This window comes from Bombina bombina, chromosome 7, assembly GCF_027579735.1.
Source record: "Bombina bombina isolate aBomBom1 chromosome 7, aBomBom1.pri, whole genome shotgun sequence".
NCBI classification, from domain to species: Eukaryota; Metazoa; Chordata; class Amphibia; order Anura; family Bombinatoridae; genus Bombina; species Bombina bombina.
Window position 1 is genome coordinate 156,679,225 of NC_069505.1, and position 17,721 is coordinate 156,696,945.

At 42.0% G+C, this 17,721-nt stretch overlaps 1 protein-coding gene across 2 annotated transcripts in view; it reads left to right on the forward strand.

Moving 5' to 3' along the window:
* BBOX1 (gamma-butyrobetaine hydroxylase 1) overlaps positions 1–17,721 on the forward strand; it is a 268,381-nt gene that overhangs the window by 19,039 nt on the left and 231,621 nt on the right. For both annotated transcript variants that reach the window (XM_053720388.1, XM_053720389.1), the window contains exon 3: positions 15,444–15,558. In XM_053720388.1, coding sequence (XP_053576363.1) covers positions 15,444–15,558 — 115 coding nt within the window. The remainder of the gene's footprint in view (positions 1–15,443; positions 15,559–17,721) is intronic.

Consider the following 17,721-nt stretch of genomic DNA (forward strand, 5'->3'; position numbering starts at 1 on the left):
GTTATGGGAAATAAGAACCTGGCCACCAGGAGGAGGCAAAGACCCACCAGCCAAAGGAATAAATACTCCTCCCACTTCCCCTATCCCCCAGTTATTCAGCCGAGGAACAAGGAACAGTGGAAGAAGCATCAAGGTGAAAGGGTGCCAGGAGATAAAAAGCAACAATGCCTCAAAAAAAACCAAACCGCGTGGGGGGCTGTGGACTCTTTCCCACGGAAGAAAAGGAAATTTTCAGGTAAGCATAATTTATGTATTTCTTCCTAATGGGAAAGAGTCCACAGCCGCTTTCATTACTTATGGGAAACTTATACCCAAGCCAAAGAGGACACAAAATGCCAAAACGGGAGAATAGGAGGCGGACCAATAAAGGCACCAACCTAAAAACAGATTCCCAAGAAAACAAAGTCCCAGTTTGTCTGAAACAGGGAAGAAACACAAGTCTACCAACAGTCCAAAAAACCTAGATAGAACCACGAGTGGGCCCAACTGAGACCACCCACCACAAGGACAGCATCTGTCAGGGGCAACAACCCCGCCGCAGCCCCTCAACCAAGCGAGGGATCCAACTAAAAATTTTCAGAGGGAAGAGACAAGACAGAAGAAAAGGAACACCTTCCAGGGTGACAAAGAAACAACCTGGAGCCACACAGTAGTCTACACCCGAACAGACTATATGAAAAGCCAAGAAAGGACCAGAGAGAAACAAATGAATCTCAAGGACCAACAAACACAAAAACAGCGAGACAGCGTGGACATGTGTCACCATATAAACGAGGACGTGAAGGAAAAAACCCCACCTCAGTGAGCAGGGGAAAACAGACCAAGTCCCACACCCCAGACCACAAGAGACTGAGGAAAAATGTCCATACCCAGAGAAAAGCTGAGGAGCGAGACAGGAAAAGGATGACAAAAACGAATGGCACAAAAATAAGCAGAGCCCTCATCCAAAAATGGATACGAAACATCCCGCTCCAAATGAAGCTGCGCAGAACACTATACCACTATAGGCCGCAGAGCAGCGGAACATACTTCCTGAATTATCCCTTCTGAACAAAGAGATCCCAAAGATCCAACTCCTCCAAAGGGTTCAGAAAAACACCTCACAAGGGACCCTAAAGTGCATGCTAGCGTTTAAGGAGCAACAGTTGCCCTGGAGATAACAGCAACCTTCTGCAAGCTGGGTAGCAAAGCTAACCATAGGCCAAATTAGCTGACCAACAGAACCCCACCCCTACACAAAAGGAAGGGAAGGACCACCAGGCACGCTTGAGCAAGACGACCAGACCCTGGGAAAATCCAGAGACCCGAGGACATAATCCCTAAGGGCAAGCCCACAGGCATCAGATATAAAATAGCAAGTAATCGCAGCTGAGTACAAACTCAAGAACTGCGGCTTGCTAGACAGACAAGCTAACCACTAGGCCACCTAGGCTCAATAGCTTTCTAGCAGACAAGGTAAAATAACTGCAGCTGTTTGCTAACAGCAAACCTTCCGCTTGCTAGGCAGTGAAGCTATTTCAAAAGAGACAAGAGTCCCTCAGAAAACCAAGAGACAGGGAGCACATGTCCCCAGGGCACCCAACCAATTTACAAATGATTGTACAGGCACCGAACGCCCAAAGTGTTAAGTGACCAGCGCAAATCCTAGGACAGAAAGGAATACAGACCTCCCAGAACCCAACAAAAGGGCCAAGACTGAGAGCAACCTCTAGAGCCTCCTTAACACAAGCAGCAAGGCGACCAACAAGCCCAACCCATGCGCCCTGACAAGTCTGCAGAAGGCAGAGACAAAGGGGAAAGAGAGGTCAAACCGAGCTAGAGCTAGTCCTAGACACAAAAGAGGAATAAGATAAGGGACCCCCTTAACAAAAAAGCCCAGAACCCATCCTCCACAAAGGTATCAAACTTAAATGACCCCGGACTCCCTAAAAGGGAGACAATAGGACCCATCCTGACCCAACCTCAAATCCCAGGGGCATAACAGGGACATACAAATAGGATAAAGAGCTAGAGTGCCAGAACCGTAGACTCTCCCCCTAGATCTACGCTGGAATCATAAAGGAGGAAACCAGACTTCCATAAGTCAGCTCCCAAGGCGACACGCCCCAAGATGGACCAGCTGGCAGGCTATCTCAATGAGGGAAAAGAACCTTGAATCAAAATCCAAGAAGGACCCAAGAGATAGTGTGAAAAATAACCTAATTCGACGCCCCGAGGCACAGGACTCCAAGAACAGAACCCACCACGGGCCCAACCCCCCAAGGGGCGATAAAGACGACCAGGGCACCAGTGACAACACCAGAGTGGTCAATACAAAATCCCATCAGAGCCTAAAAATCTACCAGGGGCGGAGGAAGAGGTCATTGTCCACCTCTGCATGACAGCCTAAACTACACAATGGCAAAGACTCTAGAAGAACCATCAACAGCAGCTCAAAAGGACATAACCGCTCCACATGGTAAGGACCACACCTCTTGGATTAGGGATGCGAAAGGACACAGTGAGATATCACTGGTCCAGACGTCGGGTGTGGACTGACACAAGCCAGTCCAAGCGTTTCCGACATCCAGACCCGAAGGTCCAGAAAAATAGTAAAAATGTTTCTTCTTTTTTTGTTTGTTTGTTTTTTTGTGTATAAAAACAAATAACTGAACAAGAGAATCAGTAGGTCCCGCCGGACCAGTCAGACGCAACATGCATCACTAACAAGTATCAGGTCACACACAAAACTCTGGAATAAATCTGGGAACAACTTCCGTAGAAAAACTTAAATCAAGCTATTCCAGAATTCCCATAGGGAAAACAGAAAGAGAAAAATAATCCGGACTGGATAAAAGAAAAACAAGGGCACCCGCAGGCATCCGCCCAGAAGGAACTATGTCTCTGCAGGACCTGCCAAACAGAAACTGTAACCTCCAGAAAAAAAGACTGGGAAAACTCACAGTAGACCGACCGGGGAGAGACACATCCCCACTAGCCTATCTTGAAGAACCTTGCGAGAACTGAGAAGTCCTTGGACCATAAAGGAAAGGATCCCCCAATAAATCAAAAAGTTGTCGTAATAGGACACACAGTCGCACAATCCTATAACGAAAAGAACAACAAGGGGAAACAAACACCCCCAGAGGGAATATTATAGTGCCATTCACGGTCTGAACACCCGGAATAGGCAGGCAGGCACACAACTGCAAGGAAACTTCAGGGTCCTGCAAGCGAATCAGCGCCGTTAAAATATTAAATTGAAAATGTCCCGCCATATCCGGGGGAAACAATCCACCCTGTGTGGAGGGGACATTAACATTGGGGCCAACCTCAAAAGTAAAAGGAGTATGCGATTGGGAAGGCGCCTCCTGAAGAGCAGAGCCCCCAGAGGCCGATGGCTCTGAAGGCCAAGGGTCTATCCAGGCACGAGAAACAAGATTGGCAGACTTGTGATAATAGGGCTAAATTACAGTCCTCATCCGAGGACAACACAGAATTACAATCCGCATCCAAGGACGACTCAGAATCGGATATAAAAATAGTCCCAGCATTGGAATCCTCCATGGCTTAAGACTGCACAAAATAAACAAAGATTGGGAAAAAAACAGCGACTGGCATCTGACACCCACAATGGCTGGGGGCACTCACTACCTCCTATGACCAGACCTCAGCGGAGCAGACTCTTTCCTCCGTCGCCACTCAGTCAGGAATGTGGAAGGGGAAAAAGACCCACCCAAGCATAAAAATGCCCCCCGAAATTCCAAAAAGCGTGCCACTAAAAGGGCGGCAAAACTAGGCCCACAGAAAAGGTTAAGCAAGTCTGAATAAAATAGGCATAACCAGAAGGTATAGTTCTAGGCCGTGTAAACCACAACTGAAAGAACAAGCCAATATGTGCCACATAGGCATATGTCTCGGCCACAGAGCTCCTATGCACATACACAAGCAGGTTGAATCACATAAGAAAAATGATAAACAAAACCCCTTCCCCGTTCACTAATCCACCCTAAGGAGGAATTATCCCATGATTCCCAGATCGGAGCAGAAGGTGCCTCAACGAGGCCCATAATTAACTGTCTGTTATACCTTTTAATAAGCCTTTATTTCTAACAAGTTTATAATGAGAATAAATGTTGCTCTTTTGATAAATCTGCCCTAAAAGATAGGGCTCAAACTTAAGACAGATAATCAGTGAGCATTTATTGTAATGTGGTGAGATTCTGGTTTATCTCTTTAATTAGATATAAACCTGCAGTATTGAACAAGTAGAAACAGAATCAGAGTTCACTATAGGTTCAGTGTATGGAATGAGCAGTATGGTTATATTACTCATAGGAAAATAGTTAGATAGAAATAAACAGTATATTTGAATATAGAGTTAATCCAACTTCACACACTCACTCAGGAAAGTATATTTCAGCTTGTAAATATTAGAGTGGAATAGTCAGATAGATACTTGAAAGTCACAAGGTTACACATAGCTAATATTTAGTAGCAGAGGAAAACTATTATACCTTCGGTACTTGATAGTAATAGAAAGTACAGACCTGGAGCTGCGGAACAAGCCAGGTGAGCATTGTGGCGTGGTAGCGGCAGCTCCGACTGAGCAAGTGTGACTCACTTCCGGTTTCAGCATAGGAGCAGCTGTTGAGCCGTACGGGTAGGATAATGACAGCCTGCGAATACCTTAAGCAGGCAGGATGAGAGGTAAAAAGGATAGACTGTAGAACTCGATAGGAGTTGGTAGGCAAAATCCAGGGAGGTGTTCAAAATAACAGACGAGACCTGAGAATAAATTGTATATAGCCAGATACAGCAAAGTGAATGTTTCTCCTCAAAGGTAACATCAATTATCAGGCAGTGAATTGAGGGCCTGATGGTGGTTAAATAGGGAAAGAGGAAAGTGGGAGGGATAGGCCTTAAAGGTATATCACATCTCCCCCCCTTCAAGGGACCACTCCAGAGGACCCCAAACGAGGTTTGAAAGGATATCTGTGATGAAACCGTCGCACCATTACAGGTGCATGAACCTCCAAATGGGAATGCCATGAATTGTCTACCGGACCGTATCCTTTCCATTTGATCAAATACTCCAAACGACGGTGTCTAAAACGGGAATCAAGGATTTTCTCTACCTCAAATTCTTCCTGTTCATCGATCAAAACCGGGGCCGGAGGTTCTTGATGTAGACGTGAAGGGTCCGACTTGTAAGGTTTTAATAGAGAAACATGAAAAGAATTATGTATCCTAAAGTCCTTAGGCAGGGTTATACGGACTGCATTCTCATTTATAACGTTTTCAATAGGGATCGGCCCTAGGAATTGGTTAGCGAGTTTCTTGCTAGGTAATTGTAATTTGAGATGCTTGGTGGATAGGAGGACCAGATCACCTATCTCATACTTTGGGGTTTCTCTGTGTTTTTGATCATAATATCTCTTCTGTCTTTCCTTTGCGTCATGAAGATGAGTCTTTAGGATGTCCAACCGTTGTTGTAAGGATGAAGTGTAATCCGTTGCACTTGGAGAGTTAACAGTTACCTTAGACAAAGTAATAGAGAGTGGGTGATAACCATAAGTTGCGTAGAATGGAGTCATTTTAGTGGAAGATGACATTGAATTATTATAGGAGAATTCTGCTAACGGTAGGTATGAGACCCAATCATCCTGTAAATGGGTAATGTAACATCTGAGATATTGTTCGAGGGTTTGGTTTAACCTCTCAGTTAATCCATTCGTTTGGGGGTTTAATGCAGTTGAAAACCTGACATCAATCTGCAAGATTTTACATAAGGACCTCCAGAAAGCTGAAGTAAACTGAGTTCCTCGGTCAGATATTATAACTTTGTGTAACCCATGTAAGCGTACGATTGAATCTATAAAGGCTTTAGCTGTTGTCCTTGAAGTAGGAAGGGACTTTAATGGAACGAAATGAGCATGTTTGGTTAAATGGTCGACAACAACAAAAATTGTGTTGTACGATTGTGACAATGGTAAATCAACAATGAAATCCATCGAGATTGTTGTCCAGGGCTTATCAGGTATTGGTATGGATGTTAATAAGCCAATTGGCTTTTTATGGTCCAGTTTATTTCTAGCGCAAATATCGCAATAAGAAACATAATTGGTGATAAACTGTTCCATCTGTGGCCACCAGAAATATCTTCTTGTGAGTTCTATAGTTTTTTGTATGCCCGTATGACCTGATAGAACATTGTCATATGTGTAGGTTAACAAAGTCTTCTGTAAGGGATCTGGTACATAGAGTTTGTTCTTATGATAATATAGGCCTGTAGATGGATCTTTGGTACATGAGTTGGGTATATTTGGGTCAGTCGTAAGTGTAGTTAGTACTTCAGTTTCGAATGTGGTAAGTGATCCTATTATCTTATGCTGTGGAATAATTGGAGATGCTAAAATCTTATCGTTTAGGTTATCATGTTGTCTAGATAGAGCATCAGCTTTCATGTTCAATACCCCTGGTTTATATGTTAGTTTGAAATTAAAACGGTCAAGGAAAAGAGACCAACGGACTTGGCGGGCAGAGAGAGTCTTATTTTTCTTCAAGTACTCTAAATTTTTATGATCGGTATAAATCATAAAAGGTACTTCAGTGCTCTCTAACAAGTGTCTCCAATGTTCTAAAGAGTTCTTAATGGCTAATAACTCTTTATCCCCAATACTGTAGTTTTTTTCAGATGGTAAGTATGTTCTTGAGTAAAATGCAATAGGATGTAAAAGATCGGATGTTTTGTGATGATGGGATAACACTGCGCCTATACCAGAGTTGGATGCATCTACCTCTAAAACAAAAGGTTGTTGGTAATCTGGTAAGGTTAAAACAGGTGCAGTTGAAAAACAGTTCTTTAAAGTGTGAAAAGCCTTTTGGGCCTCCTCTGTCCAGAGGTATCTGGTCTTACTACTGGTTAATGAAGTAAGAGGTTTCACTATAACAGAAAAGTTATGAATGAATTTTCTGTAGAAATTCGCAAAACCTAAGAATCTTTGCAAAGCCCTTACGGTAGTGGGGGGGGGGGCAATCTATAATGGCTTTAATTTTATCTGTATCCATGCGGATTGTATTTGGTGTTATGATGTAACCCAAGAATTTTATTTGATTGACGTGAAAAATACACTTTTCTTGTTTTGCAAATAGTTTGTGTTCTTTTAATCTTGTGAGAACCCATCTAACATGTTTTTCGTGTTCTGATAAGGTACGTGAGTAAACTAAGATGTCGTCTAAGTATATGATGACACATATGTCAATTAAATCATGGAATATTTCATTTATGAAATGTTGAAAGGTTGCCGGAGCATTGCATAATCCGAAAGGCATCACGTTGTATTGATAAAGACCGTATCGGGTGCGGAAAGCAGTTTTCCATTCGTCTCCTTTTTTTATTCGGATTAAATTATATGCACCCTTCAGATCGAGTTTAGTAAATATTGTGGCATCTGTGAGCCTTTCTAATAGTTCAGGAATCAAAGGTAAAGGATAGCGATTCTTTACCGTGATACTGTTTAAAGCTCTATAATCTATAATTGGTCTTTGAGTGCCATCTTTATTTTTAACAAAAAATATGCCTGCGGGTGATGTGGAATGTGTAATAAACCCCTTTTTTAGATTTTCATCTAAATATAAACGTAAATCCTTGAGCTCTTTTTGTGACATGGGATAAATTCTTCCATGAGGTATTTGGGAGCCAGGGATTAATTCTATGGGGCAGTCGAAAATTCTATGCGGAGGGAGATTCTCTGCCTCCTTTAAGTTAAAGACATCCGCCAAATCCTGGTAAACCTCCGGAATACTCTGTATGTGTGCTATGTGAGTTTGTGGATAACATGTCTTTTGACAATAATCTGATTGTAAACTTAATTTATGTAATGTCCAATCTATGAGAGGGTTATGGACCTCTAACCATTTGTAACCTAGTATTATGGTATGCATTGCAATAGGGAGGATGTCAAATGATAAATATTCAGTGTGTCCGTTTGTGGTTGTGATCAATAAAGGTATAGTATGGTGTGTTGTCCATGTTGTACTGAGGAACCATCAATTAATTTAACAAACACAGGGATTTGTTTGCACACCGTGGGTATTTTATTAATTATTACATAATCAGTGTTCATATACACCCCTGAAGCCCCAGAGTCAATAAATGCTTTATTCTGAAGATTGTTTTGGTCCCACTTTAGAGAGAGAGAGATAGTTAGTTGGTTAGTAAGATCAGTTTTAGCATGTTCTATGGTAATGTTCTTACCCCTTTTTTGTTTGTCCAATAAAGGGCAATCCGAGACAGCATGGTCTTTCTTTGCACAATACATGCAAAGATTTGAAAGTCTCCTTCTAGTTTTCTCTTCAAGGGTCAATGGACCCCTTATTGCTCCTATTTCCATAGGTGTGGTTTTATCATGATGAGAGATATTTGGATAACTTTGCCTAGGAGAACTCTCAAAACCTCCCTTTTCAGCCTTTCGTTCTCTAATTCGTCTGTCCAGGGTGGTGCTAAGTTTAATCAAAGCAGAGAGAGATTCTGGCATGTCAAGGCGGGAGAGCTCATCCTTTAGGACTTCGGATAAACCAAGTCTAAATTGGTTTCGGAGACTGACCTCATTCCATTGAGAGTCAGTCGCCCATAACTGGAAATCCGTGGTGTACTCTTCCACAGTACGTTTTCTCTGTTTTAGGGAACGAAGTTTGGTCTCTGCTATTAGTTGTGTGTGAGCATCCTCATATAACTCAGACATAGCAGCAAAAAAATCCTGTAGGGAATCAAGGATAGGATTATTTGATTCAAAAAACCTATTTGCCCAGGTTCGGGGCTCCCCAGAGAGGTAGGAGATAGTAGTGCACACTTTCAGTCTTTCTGTGTGATATGTGCGAGGTTTTAAAGTAAATAATAGAAGGCAAGAATTTTTGAAATCCCTGAAAGTAGATCTCTTGCATGAAAAGGGTGTTGGGGGTTGTACTTGTGGTTCTGCGATTTCAGAAGGTTTAGGTGTTAAACAGTCTTTTACTAGAGCTTTTAACGTTGTGGTCTCTGCCTGTACCTCTGTTAGGCCACGAGCCAGGTAATCCAATTTTTGATGGATATTGTTAATTGCCTTTTGGATCCCTGTAGGATCCATAATATAGCTGAAATTTGTTTGTTTTTTAGGGCCTGATAATACTGTTATACCTTTTAATAAGCCTTTATTTCTAACAAGTTTATAATGAGAATAAATGTTGCTCTTTTGATAAATCTGCCCTAAAAGATAGGGCTCAAACTTAAGACAGATAATCAGTGAGCATTTATTGTAATGTGGTGAGATTCTGGTTTATCTCTTTAATTAGATATAAACCTGCAGTATTGAACAAGTAGAAACAGAATCAGAGTTCACTATAGGTTCAGTGTATGGAATGAGCAGTATGGTTATATTACTCATAGGAAAATAGTTAGAAATAAACAGTATATTTGAATATAGAGTTAATCCGACTTCACACACTCACTCAGGAAAGTATATTTCAGCTTGTAAATATTAGAGTGGAATAGTCAGATAGATACTTGAAAGTCACAAGGTTACACGTAGCTAATATTTAGTAGCAGAGGAAAACTATTATACCTTCGGTACTTGATAGCAATAGAAAGAACAGACCTGGAGCTGCGGAACAAGCCGGGTGATCGTTGTGGCGTGGTAGCGCCAGCTCCGACTGAGCAAGTGTGACTCACTTCCGGTTTCAGCGTAGGAGCAGCTGTTGCGCTTTACGGGTGGATAATGACAGCCTGCGAATACCTTAAGCAGGCAGGATGAGAGGTAAAGAGGATAGACTGTAGAACTCGATAGGAGTTGGTAGGCAAAATCCAGGGAGGTGTTCAAAATAACAGGCGAGACCTGAGAATAAATTGTATATAGCCAGATACAGCAAAGTGAATGTTTCTCCTCAGAGGTAACATCAATTATCAGGCAGTGAATTGAGGGCCTGATGGTGGTTAAATAGGGAAAGAGGAAAGTGGGAGGGATATGCCTTAAAGGTATATCACACTGTCATAATAATCACATTACAGATAACGGAATAAAATGAAACAATCTTACCAGAATCTACGCCGTGGAACAGGAACACGGCCCTTCAAGTGTGACGAATAGTAGAATAGCCTCCGTCATTAGAGAAGACAGCATGTAGCGAAATGAAGTTTGACAACGCCAAGTGCTGAAAACGGAGCTGTGAATATGAGTTGGAATGGTGTCGCAAGGGAAGCTCCCACTGCATCTCTGGACTCTCACTTTCAACCAGGCCCTCCATGAGAGACTGACAGGACTACTTAAAACTCATGTCCCATGTCAAAGGGACATATGAAAAAGAAATAAAAGTAAAATAATTTTAAAAGAAAAGTTCTGACACATCTCAGCCAACCTCCTGGGACAAAAGGCAAAGAATGACTGGGGGATAGGGGAAGTGTGAGGAGTATTTATGCCTTTGGGTGGTGGGTCTTTGCCTCCTCCTGGTGGCCAGGTTTCTATTTCCCATAAGTAATAAATGCGGCTGTGGACTCAGTGGCGTCACTAGGGTTGGTGTCACCCGGTGCGGTAAGTTATGGTGTCACCCCCCCTCCCCCCAGAAAGCAGACAAACACAAAAACACAGGCACACACATACAAACACTCAGACACACTTAAAAACACACTCAGATGTACACACAAACACTCGGAAACACACTCTGACACACACACAAAAACACTCTGACATACACAAAAACACTCTGACACACACACAAAACACTCAGGCACACACACAAAAACACTCAGGCACACACACACAAAAACACTCAGACACACAAAAACACTCAGACACACACACAGAAACACTCAGGGACACACACAGAAACACTCAGGCACACACACAGAAACACTCAGGCACACACACAGAAACACTCAGGCACACACACAAAAACACTCAGACACACACACAAAAACACTCAGACACACACACACACAAAAACACTCAGACACACACACACAAAAACACTCAGACACACACACATACAAAATATGTAAACTGCACTGCATTAATTATAAAGCTCATGACTAGAGCTGCTCCCTGGCTCAGCAGCGCATCAAATGATAAACAGAGCACTCTAAAAATAAATCACTAAAGAAAAGGTTTAGGCGTGCAAACTATGAAAATTCTGCTCTCTGATTCTGTTCCAAGTCTGTCAGTGCACAGCCCCGGGCCGCGTGCCTACCGCTTCTTATGGCCAATCACCTCTGCACTCTGCCCACCTCCAAACCCCCGCCCGCCCTCCCCTCCTACCTCTTAAGTGTGCACTTAGTGTACCGTAACCGTACCGGTCTGGTGGGCATCATACGTGGCTCCTTCACTTTAGAGACAGTGTCAGACAGACATGTGGTCAGGTGCCAGGCATCCCCCTCATGATTTCCCAGTTCCGTTTAGAGAGACAGCACAGCAGTGAATGACTCCACTGCTCCACACGTCACTGAGCAGTGAGCACAGATAGGCAGGCAGGTTTAGGCTAGCAGCGCAACTTTCGCAAGCCCCACGGCACGCCCACAACATTCATAGTGAAATTGGGCAGGGGAGGAGCAAAGTACAAACAAGCAAAAGCAGCCGGGAAAACTATTTGTGGAAATTGCAGCGCTGGCTCAAGGGGCAAAAAAATTAAGTCTTTTACAACTCCCCCAGTCCCACTAATATTCACAAATGCTGGCCCCTCTAATAAAAAAATCTATGCATCTCTACATTGTATTTCTTTGAATTTCAATCAAATTTAAAAAAAAAATAAAAAAATTCTGGTGGTGTCACTCCCTGGAGGGTGTCACCCGGGTGCGACCCGCACCCCCTAGTGACGCCACTGTGTGGACTCTTTCCCATTAGGAAGAAAAAAGGTTTGATTTATTGCTTGTCAAATGTTACATTCCCTATCACTAAACCTTATTTTTCTTTCAAAACAATAAGTAAAATGTATTCTACTAAAACATTGAGTGGTTGAAAAAAAAAACCTCTAAGGGAACATTTGTTGTACAATTTGAATGTCTATACCCCCCCCCCCCCCCATTCCTTAGAATCACATACTCATACTTCATAACATTTTAAAAAACAGAGCTTGACATATTTTTTTAATTCTACGTACATATATTTATATACACCATGGCTTCTGTAAGCATGTACCTGGCTCCTTTATTTTTTGCTTAAAGGGACAGTTTACTCTAGAATTTTTATTGTTTAAAAGGATAGATAATTCCTTTATTACCCACTCCCCAGTTTTGCATAACCAAGATGGTTATATTAATATACTTTTTACCTTTGTGATTACCTTGTATCTAAGCCTCTGCACACTGCCCCCTTATTTCAATTCTTTTGACAGACTTGCATTTGAGCCAATCAGTGCTGACTCATAGGTAAATCCACAGGAGTGAGCACAATGTTATCTATATGGCACACATGAACTAGCGCTGTCTAGCTGTTAAAAACTGTCCAAATAGACTGAGATAAGAGGTGGCCTTCAAGGGATTAGCATATGAGCCTACCTAGGTTTAGCTTTTAACAAAGAATACCATGAGAACAAAACAAATGTGATGATAAAAGTAAATTGGAAAGTTGTTTAAAATTGCATGCCCTATTTGAATCATGAAAGTTTAATTTTGACTAGCCTGTCCCTTTAACTATGATCTAATTTTACCAATCAATATTGTAGAATATTTATTGCTGGAAAGAGATTATTTTTACATTTACGTACAGGAGGTATGAAGTCCAACATCACAGGCACAGCATTTAAAGGTTTTAAAATTATAATGTGTGTTTTACGGCTTATTTAGCAATAACCATTAACATAACTTACTTTAATGTAGCAATTATAGGATTGAAATTAAGGCAATGACCTTTTCAAGAAAAACACAATTTTACATCACATGACGTCAACACGTTATACTCTTCAGGAAAGGACTAATTTCTAATTTTGCATGGAAGAGAAAGAAGTGTTTGTTCAGTTGTTGTTGATTAGGTTGAGCAGGGACCTAATTACCTGCACTGTGACGTGCTGTGTTTTTTTAAGTGTCCCATAAGTTGCTCTCTGGTTGCTTCTTTTACATCATTCTTAAAAACCACATAATACTCAGTAGTCTGTTTTGTCGTTAATCAAAGGAAAGAGAAAGCTATCTAGTTCTACAACCTCAAGTATATTAGCACCATGTGTTCATTTGTGACACAGAAAATTTGGAAAAAATAAAATGCTCTAGTTAAACCATGATTCAGATAGAACATACAATTTTAAACAACTTTCTAATTTACTTCTATTATCAAATTTTCTTCATTCTTCTTTTATCCTTTGTTGAAAGAGCAGCAATGCACTACAGGGAGCTAGCTGAACACATTGGGTGTGCCAATGAGGAAGCATTTATGTGCAGCCACCAATCAACAGCTAGCTCCCTAAAGTGTATTGCTGCTTTTGAGTCTAACAAAGATACCATACAAAACAAAGCAAATGAGATATTAAAGGTGAATTGAAAAGATGTTTAAAATGGTATGCTCTTTCTGAATCACAAAATGAAAAATGTAGGGTTTCTTGTCCCTTTAAAGCTTGTTTTTTTTGTCTTAGTGTCCTTTGCCAGTAATAACCTAAATTACAAGTGGACAAAGGTGATGATCTAGACCCACTGCTATCCGCCATATTTGTTATTGGCAACTAGGCTGTCAGTAACAAATTATCTTTATTTTTATTTATTTTTAATTATTTTATATTTGCTATGTTTTTTTCTGTAGCGTCGGGGTCCCCCTCCCAGATCACTTTTTTTCTGCAGTGTAGGATCCCCCTCCAGCTGTTAGTGTTCCAATATGTAAGGACCCATCCCTTCCTCTCCCTTCAAAACGTTTATGTAGTGTTGGGAAAACGGCCCCACTAAGGCTGGGCTGCCCATTCACCTTTGTCCTTCCCTCCCTCACCTTTCACCAGCACCATTGGAGGATTGTTAAAGAGACAGTCACTCTCTGTAACAATTAGCAATGTGGATGCCTTCTGCCCCCAGCTGCAGTCTCTGCAGTGTAAGCTGACAGTGGGGACCTCAGCATGCACCTCTGTGTTGGACATAGATACTACATGAACACAGTACGCTGGTCAAAGTACTGTGTTGCCTAGTACATATGTGCATTTGGTGCAAGGAGTTAAAGGGACACTGAACCCAATTTTTTTCTTTTGTGATTTGAGAAAGAAGGCATCTACGCTAAGGCGCCAGCAAATTTTTGGTTCAGAACGCTGGAGAGCACTTGTTTATTGGTGTGTGAATTCATCCACCAATCGGCAAGAACAACCCAGCTGTTCACCAAAAATGGGCCGGCATCTAAACTTACATTTTTGCTTTTCAAATAAAGATACCAAGAGAATGAAGAAAATTTGATAATAGGAGTAAATTAGAAAGTTGCTTAAAATTGCATGCTCTATCTAAATCATGAAAGAAGACATTTGGGTTCAGTGTCCCTTTAATAATAATAATAGTTTATTTCATTTCTCAAAAAGCTCTAAATTTTACAGCCATGTTTTAGATTGTGCTCGAGCACAACACTGAACTTTTGGTTAAATATGAAACCATCCACTTGTAACACCAGATTGTTTATTATTCTTTCTGAAAGTTTGTGTGAAATATAGTGTATACCATGCATGCACAGAAGTTCCATATAGACACCATGCATTCTTTAGACACACCATGCATGCACAGAGGTTCCATGTGGACACCATGCATACACAGAGGTTCCATGTGGACACCATGCATGCACAGAGATTCCACGTGGACACCATGCATAGACAGAGGTTCCATGTGGACACCATGCATAGACAGAGGTTCCATGTGGACACCATGCATGTGTAGAGGTTCCATGTGGACACCATGCCTGTGTAGAGGTTCCATGTGGACACCATGCATGTGTAGAGGTTCCATGTGGACACCATGTCTGCGCAGAAGTTCCATGTGGACACCATGCATGCGCAGAGGTTCCATGTAGACACCATGCATGCGCAGAGGTTCCATGTGGACACCATGTATAGACAGTGGTTCCATGTGGACACCATGTATAGACAGTGGTTCCATGTGGACACCATGCATGCACAGAGGTTCCATGTGGACACCATACATGCGCAGAGGTTCCATGTGGACACCATGCATGTGCAGAGGTTCCATGTGGACACCATGTGTGCGCAGAGGTTCCATGTGGACACCATGCATGCGCAGAGGTTCCATGTGGACACCATGTATAGACAGTGGTTCCATGTGGACACCATGTATAGACAGTGGTTCCATGTGGACACCATGCATGCACAGAGGTTCCATGTGGACACCATGCATACAAAGAGCTTTGAGGTTCCATGTGGACACCATGCTTAATAATCAACTATTGTTATAAAATGTACTTTACAATATTTTTGTCACAAGTATTAAATGTTTTGATCATCTTGTATATATTATTTTTTTTTCTTTAAAGGTCTCTATTACATGGCCTGATGACCACCGCAGTGAATTTGATGGTCAGTGGCTAAAGAAGAGGTGTTTTTCTAAACACTCCAGAGCAGAAATGCAAGAAGAGCTGTTTGCCACAGGTACACTTATTACTCTTTATTCTTTTTAGTTGGCTTGTAATATATGGGTGCTAAGTGGTACCAATAATTAACTACAAAACAAGAAAAGCCTTAGTTATCCTTCAAATTTGTCTTATCAGACATAGGTTTATTAAGTGTCAGTTACATTTCTTTAGTTCTGTTCTGCAAAGCAGCTAGGGAGCTTTAAAAACATAGAAATATTTAGAGATATTGACTGAAATAAGAACTAAAAGTCCAAGCAAGTCTGTCCATATTTCCTTTAGAATTAATGCCATGAAGCGTTTCTTTGTAAGTTTTTTGTATGTGTACCATTTTAGTAGCCCTCCTTTGTACAGTTTCTAGTTTTAGTGCAGCAGTGATAGCAGAGACTAGTACGTTGCCAAGGTAATCCTGAGCCGGAATAATAATCAAATAGACGAGGGCTTTTAGTGGCCAAGAAGGCAGTTGCTGCATCATTTTTTGTGCCTCTACACCTCAGTTAATCTAAGGCCTAAACAGCTTCCTGCTACCGTATAATGCTCACGATATGTGCACAGTCCAGAACTTTTCTTAGTATTCTCTCATGAAGAGGAGCCAGGGCCGTCTTTAATATTGACTGGACCCTGGACAAAAAATTTCTTGCCCCCCCCCCCCCCCCCCATGCAATTTCGCTCTCCACCCCAACATCCCAAAAAACAACTAAATCATTTTTTTTTTTAAATTATTAGCCCTGCAGTGGATCATCCACTGCTGGGCTAATCATTTAAAAACAAAAATGAAATAAATTTCAATATGTGAAACTGGACCTAAGCAGTACTAATAAGTAAATAAATATATAAATTCCTCCAATGTGGATTCATTTAATATTCTTTTGAATGTGATTCTGGTGTGATGTTAGCTGGTTAAAGAGATTTAGGACAGCCAACAGGAGCAAAGCAAGGTAAAGACTGAGGAGGAAGCATGGAGGTGCAGACAAATATAAGTTTATTGACTGGAACAGCAGAACTACTATGGGAAGCTGTAAAATCTGACAGAGAGTAAACAAAAACTATAAAAATAAACCTTACATTAATGTGTGAAGTATCAGCATGACACTATACGTCAGCCACAGCAGCACATGTCACTTCTTTGCTAGGAACAAGTTCCCTCTCACCCTGCACTAGACAATGCTGCATGGGGAGAGGTGTGTGTGCACTCACTTATTCTTCCCACTGACACTTTTCTACAAAGCACTGTTCCCCTAACAAACTTCAGTTAGTTGATCGTAGGGCCACATCAGAAAGAGCAGGGCTAAGGAGACCAGCAGAGTGGATGCTGTCTGTCAAAGGCTGCATGGATACAGTGTGAGATGAGTCACACAGCCTCAAGACTGAAGAGAGCAGTGTATGCAGCTGCACAGATGCTAAAATCATCATGTCCTTGCCGCTCCAGCTTTCTGCTGCATGCTCCTACAGTCAGTCCTACCCAGAAACAATCCCCACCACATTGAGCAGTGACCTGGTAACAGTGGTAACCCCAGTAGGACCTTTTCTGATGCAGTGGGAATGGCTGGATACCGAGTTAGGGTTTTGCATTCAGTGCTGCACAGTGCACATCTAAAACAGCACATGGCACTAGCATGGCATGTCACATGACACCGGCACGGTCTGGCACAGTTTGTTTGGGATCATTGTCATGCTGAAAGACCCAGCCACGTTTCACCTTCAATGCCCTTGCTGATGGAAGGAGGTTTGCACTCAAAATCTCACGATACATGGCCCCATTCATTCTTTCATGTACACGGATCAGTCATCCTGTTCCCTTTGCAGAGAAACAGCCCCAAAGCATGATGTTGCCACCCCCATGCTTCACAGTAGGTATGGTGTTCTTTGGTTGCAACATAGCATTCTCTCTCCTCCAAACACGACGAGTTGTGTTTCTACCAAACAGTTCTACTTTGGTTTCATCTGACCATATGACATTCTCCCAATCCGCTTCTGGATCATCCAAATGCTCTCTAGCATACTTCAGACGGGCCCGAACATGTACTGGCTTAAGAAGGGGGACACGTCTGGCACTGCAGGATCTGAGTCCCTGGCGGCATAGTGTGTTACTAATGGTAGCCTTTGTTATGTTGGTCCCAGCTCTCTGCAGGTCATTCACTAGGTCCCCCGTGTGGTTCTGGGATGTATGCTCACCGTTCTT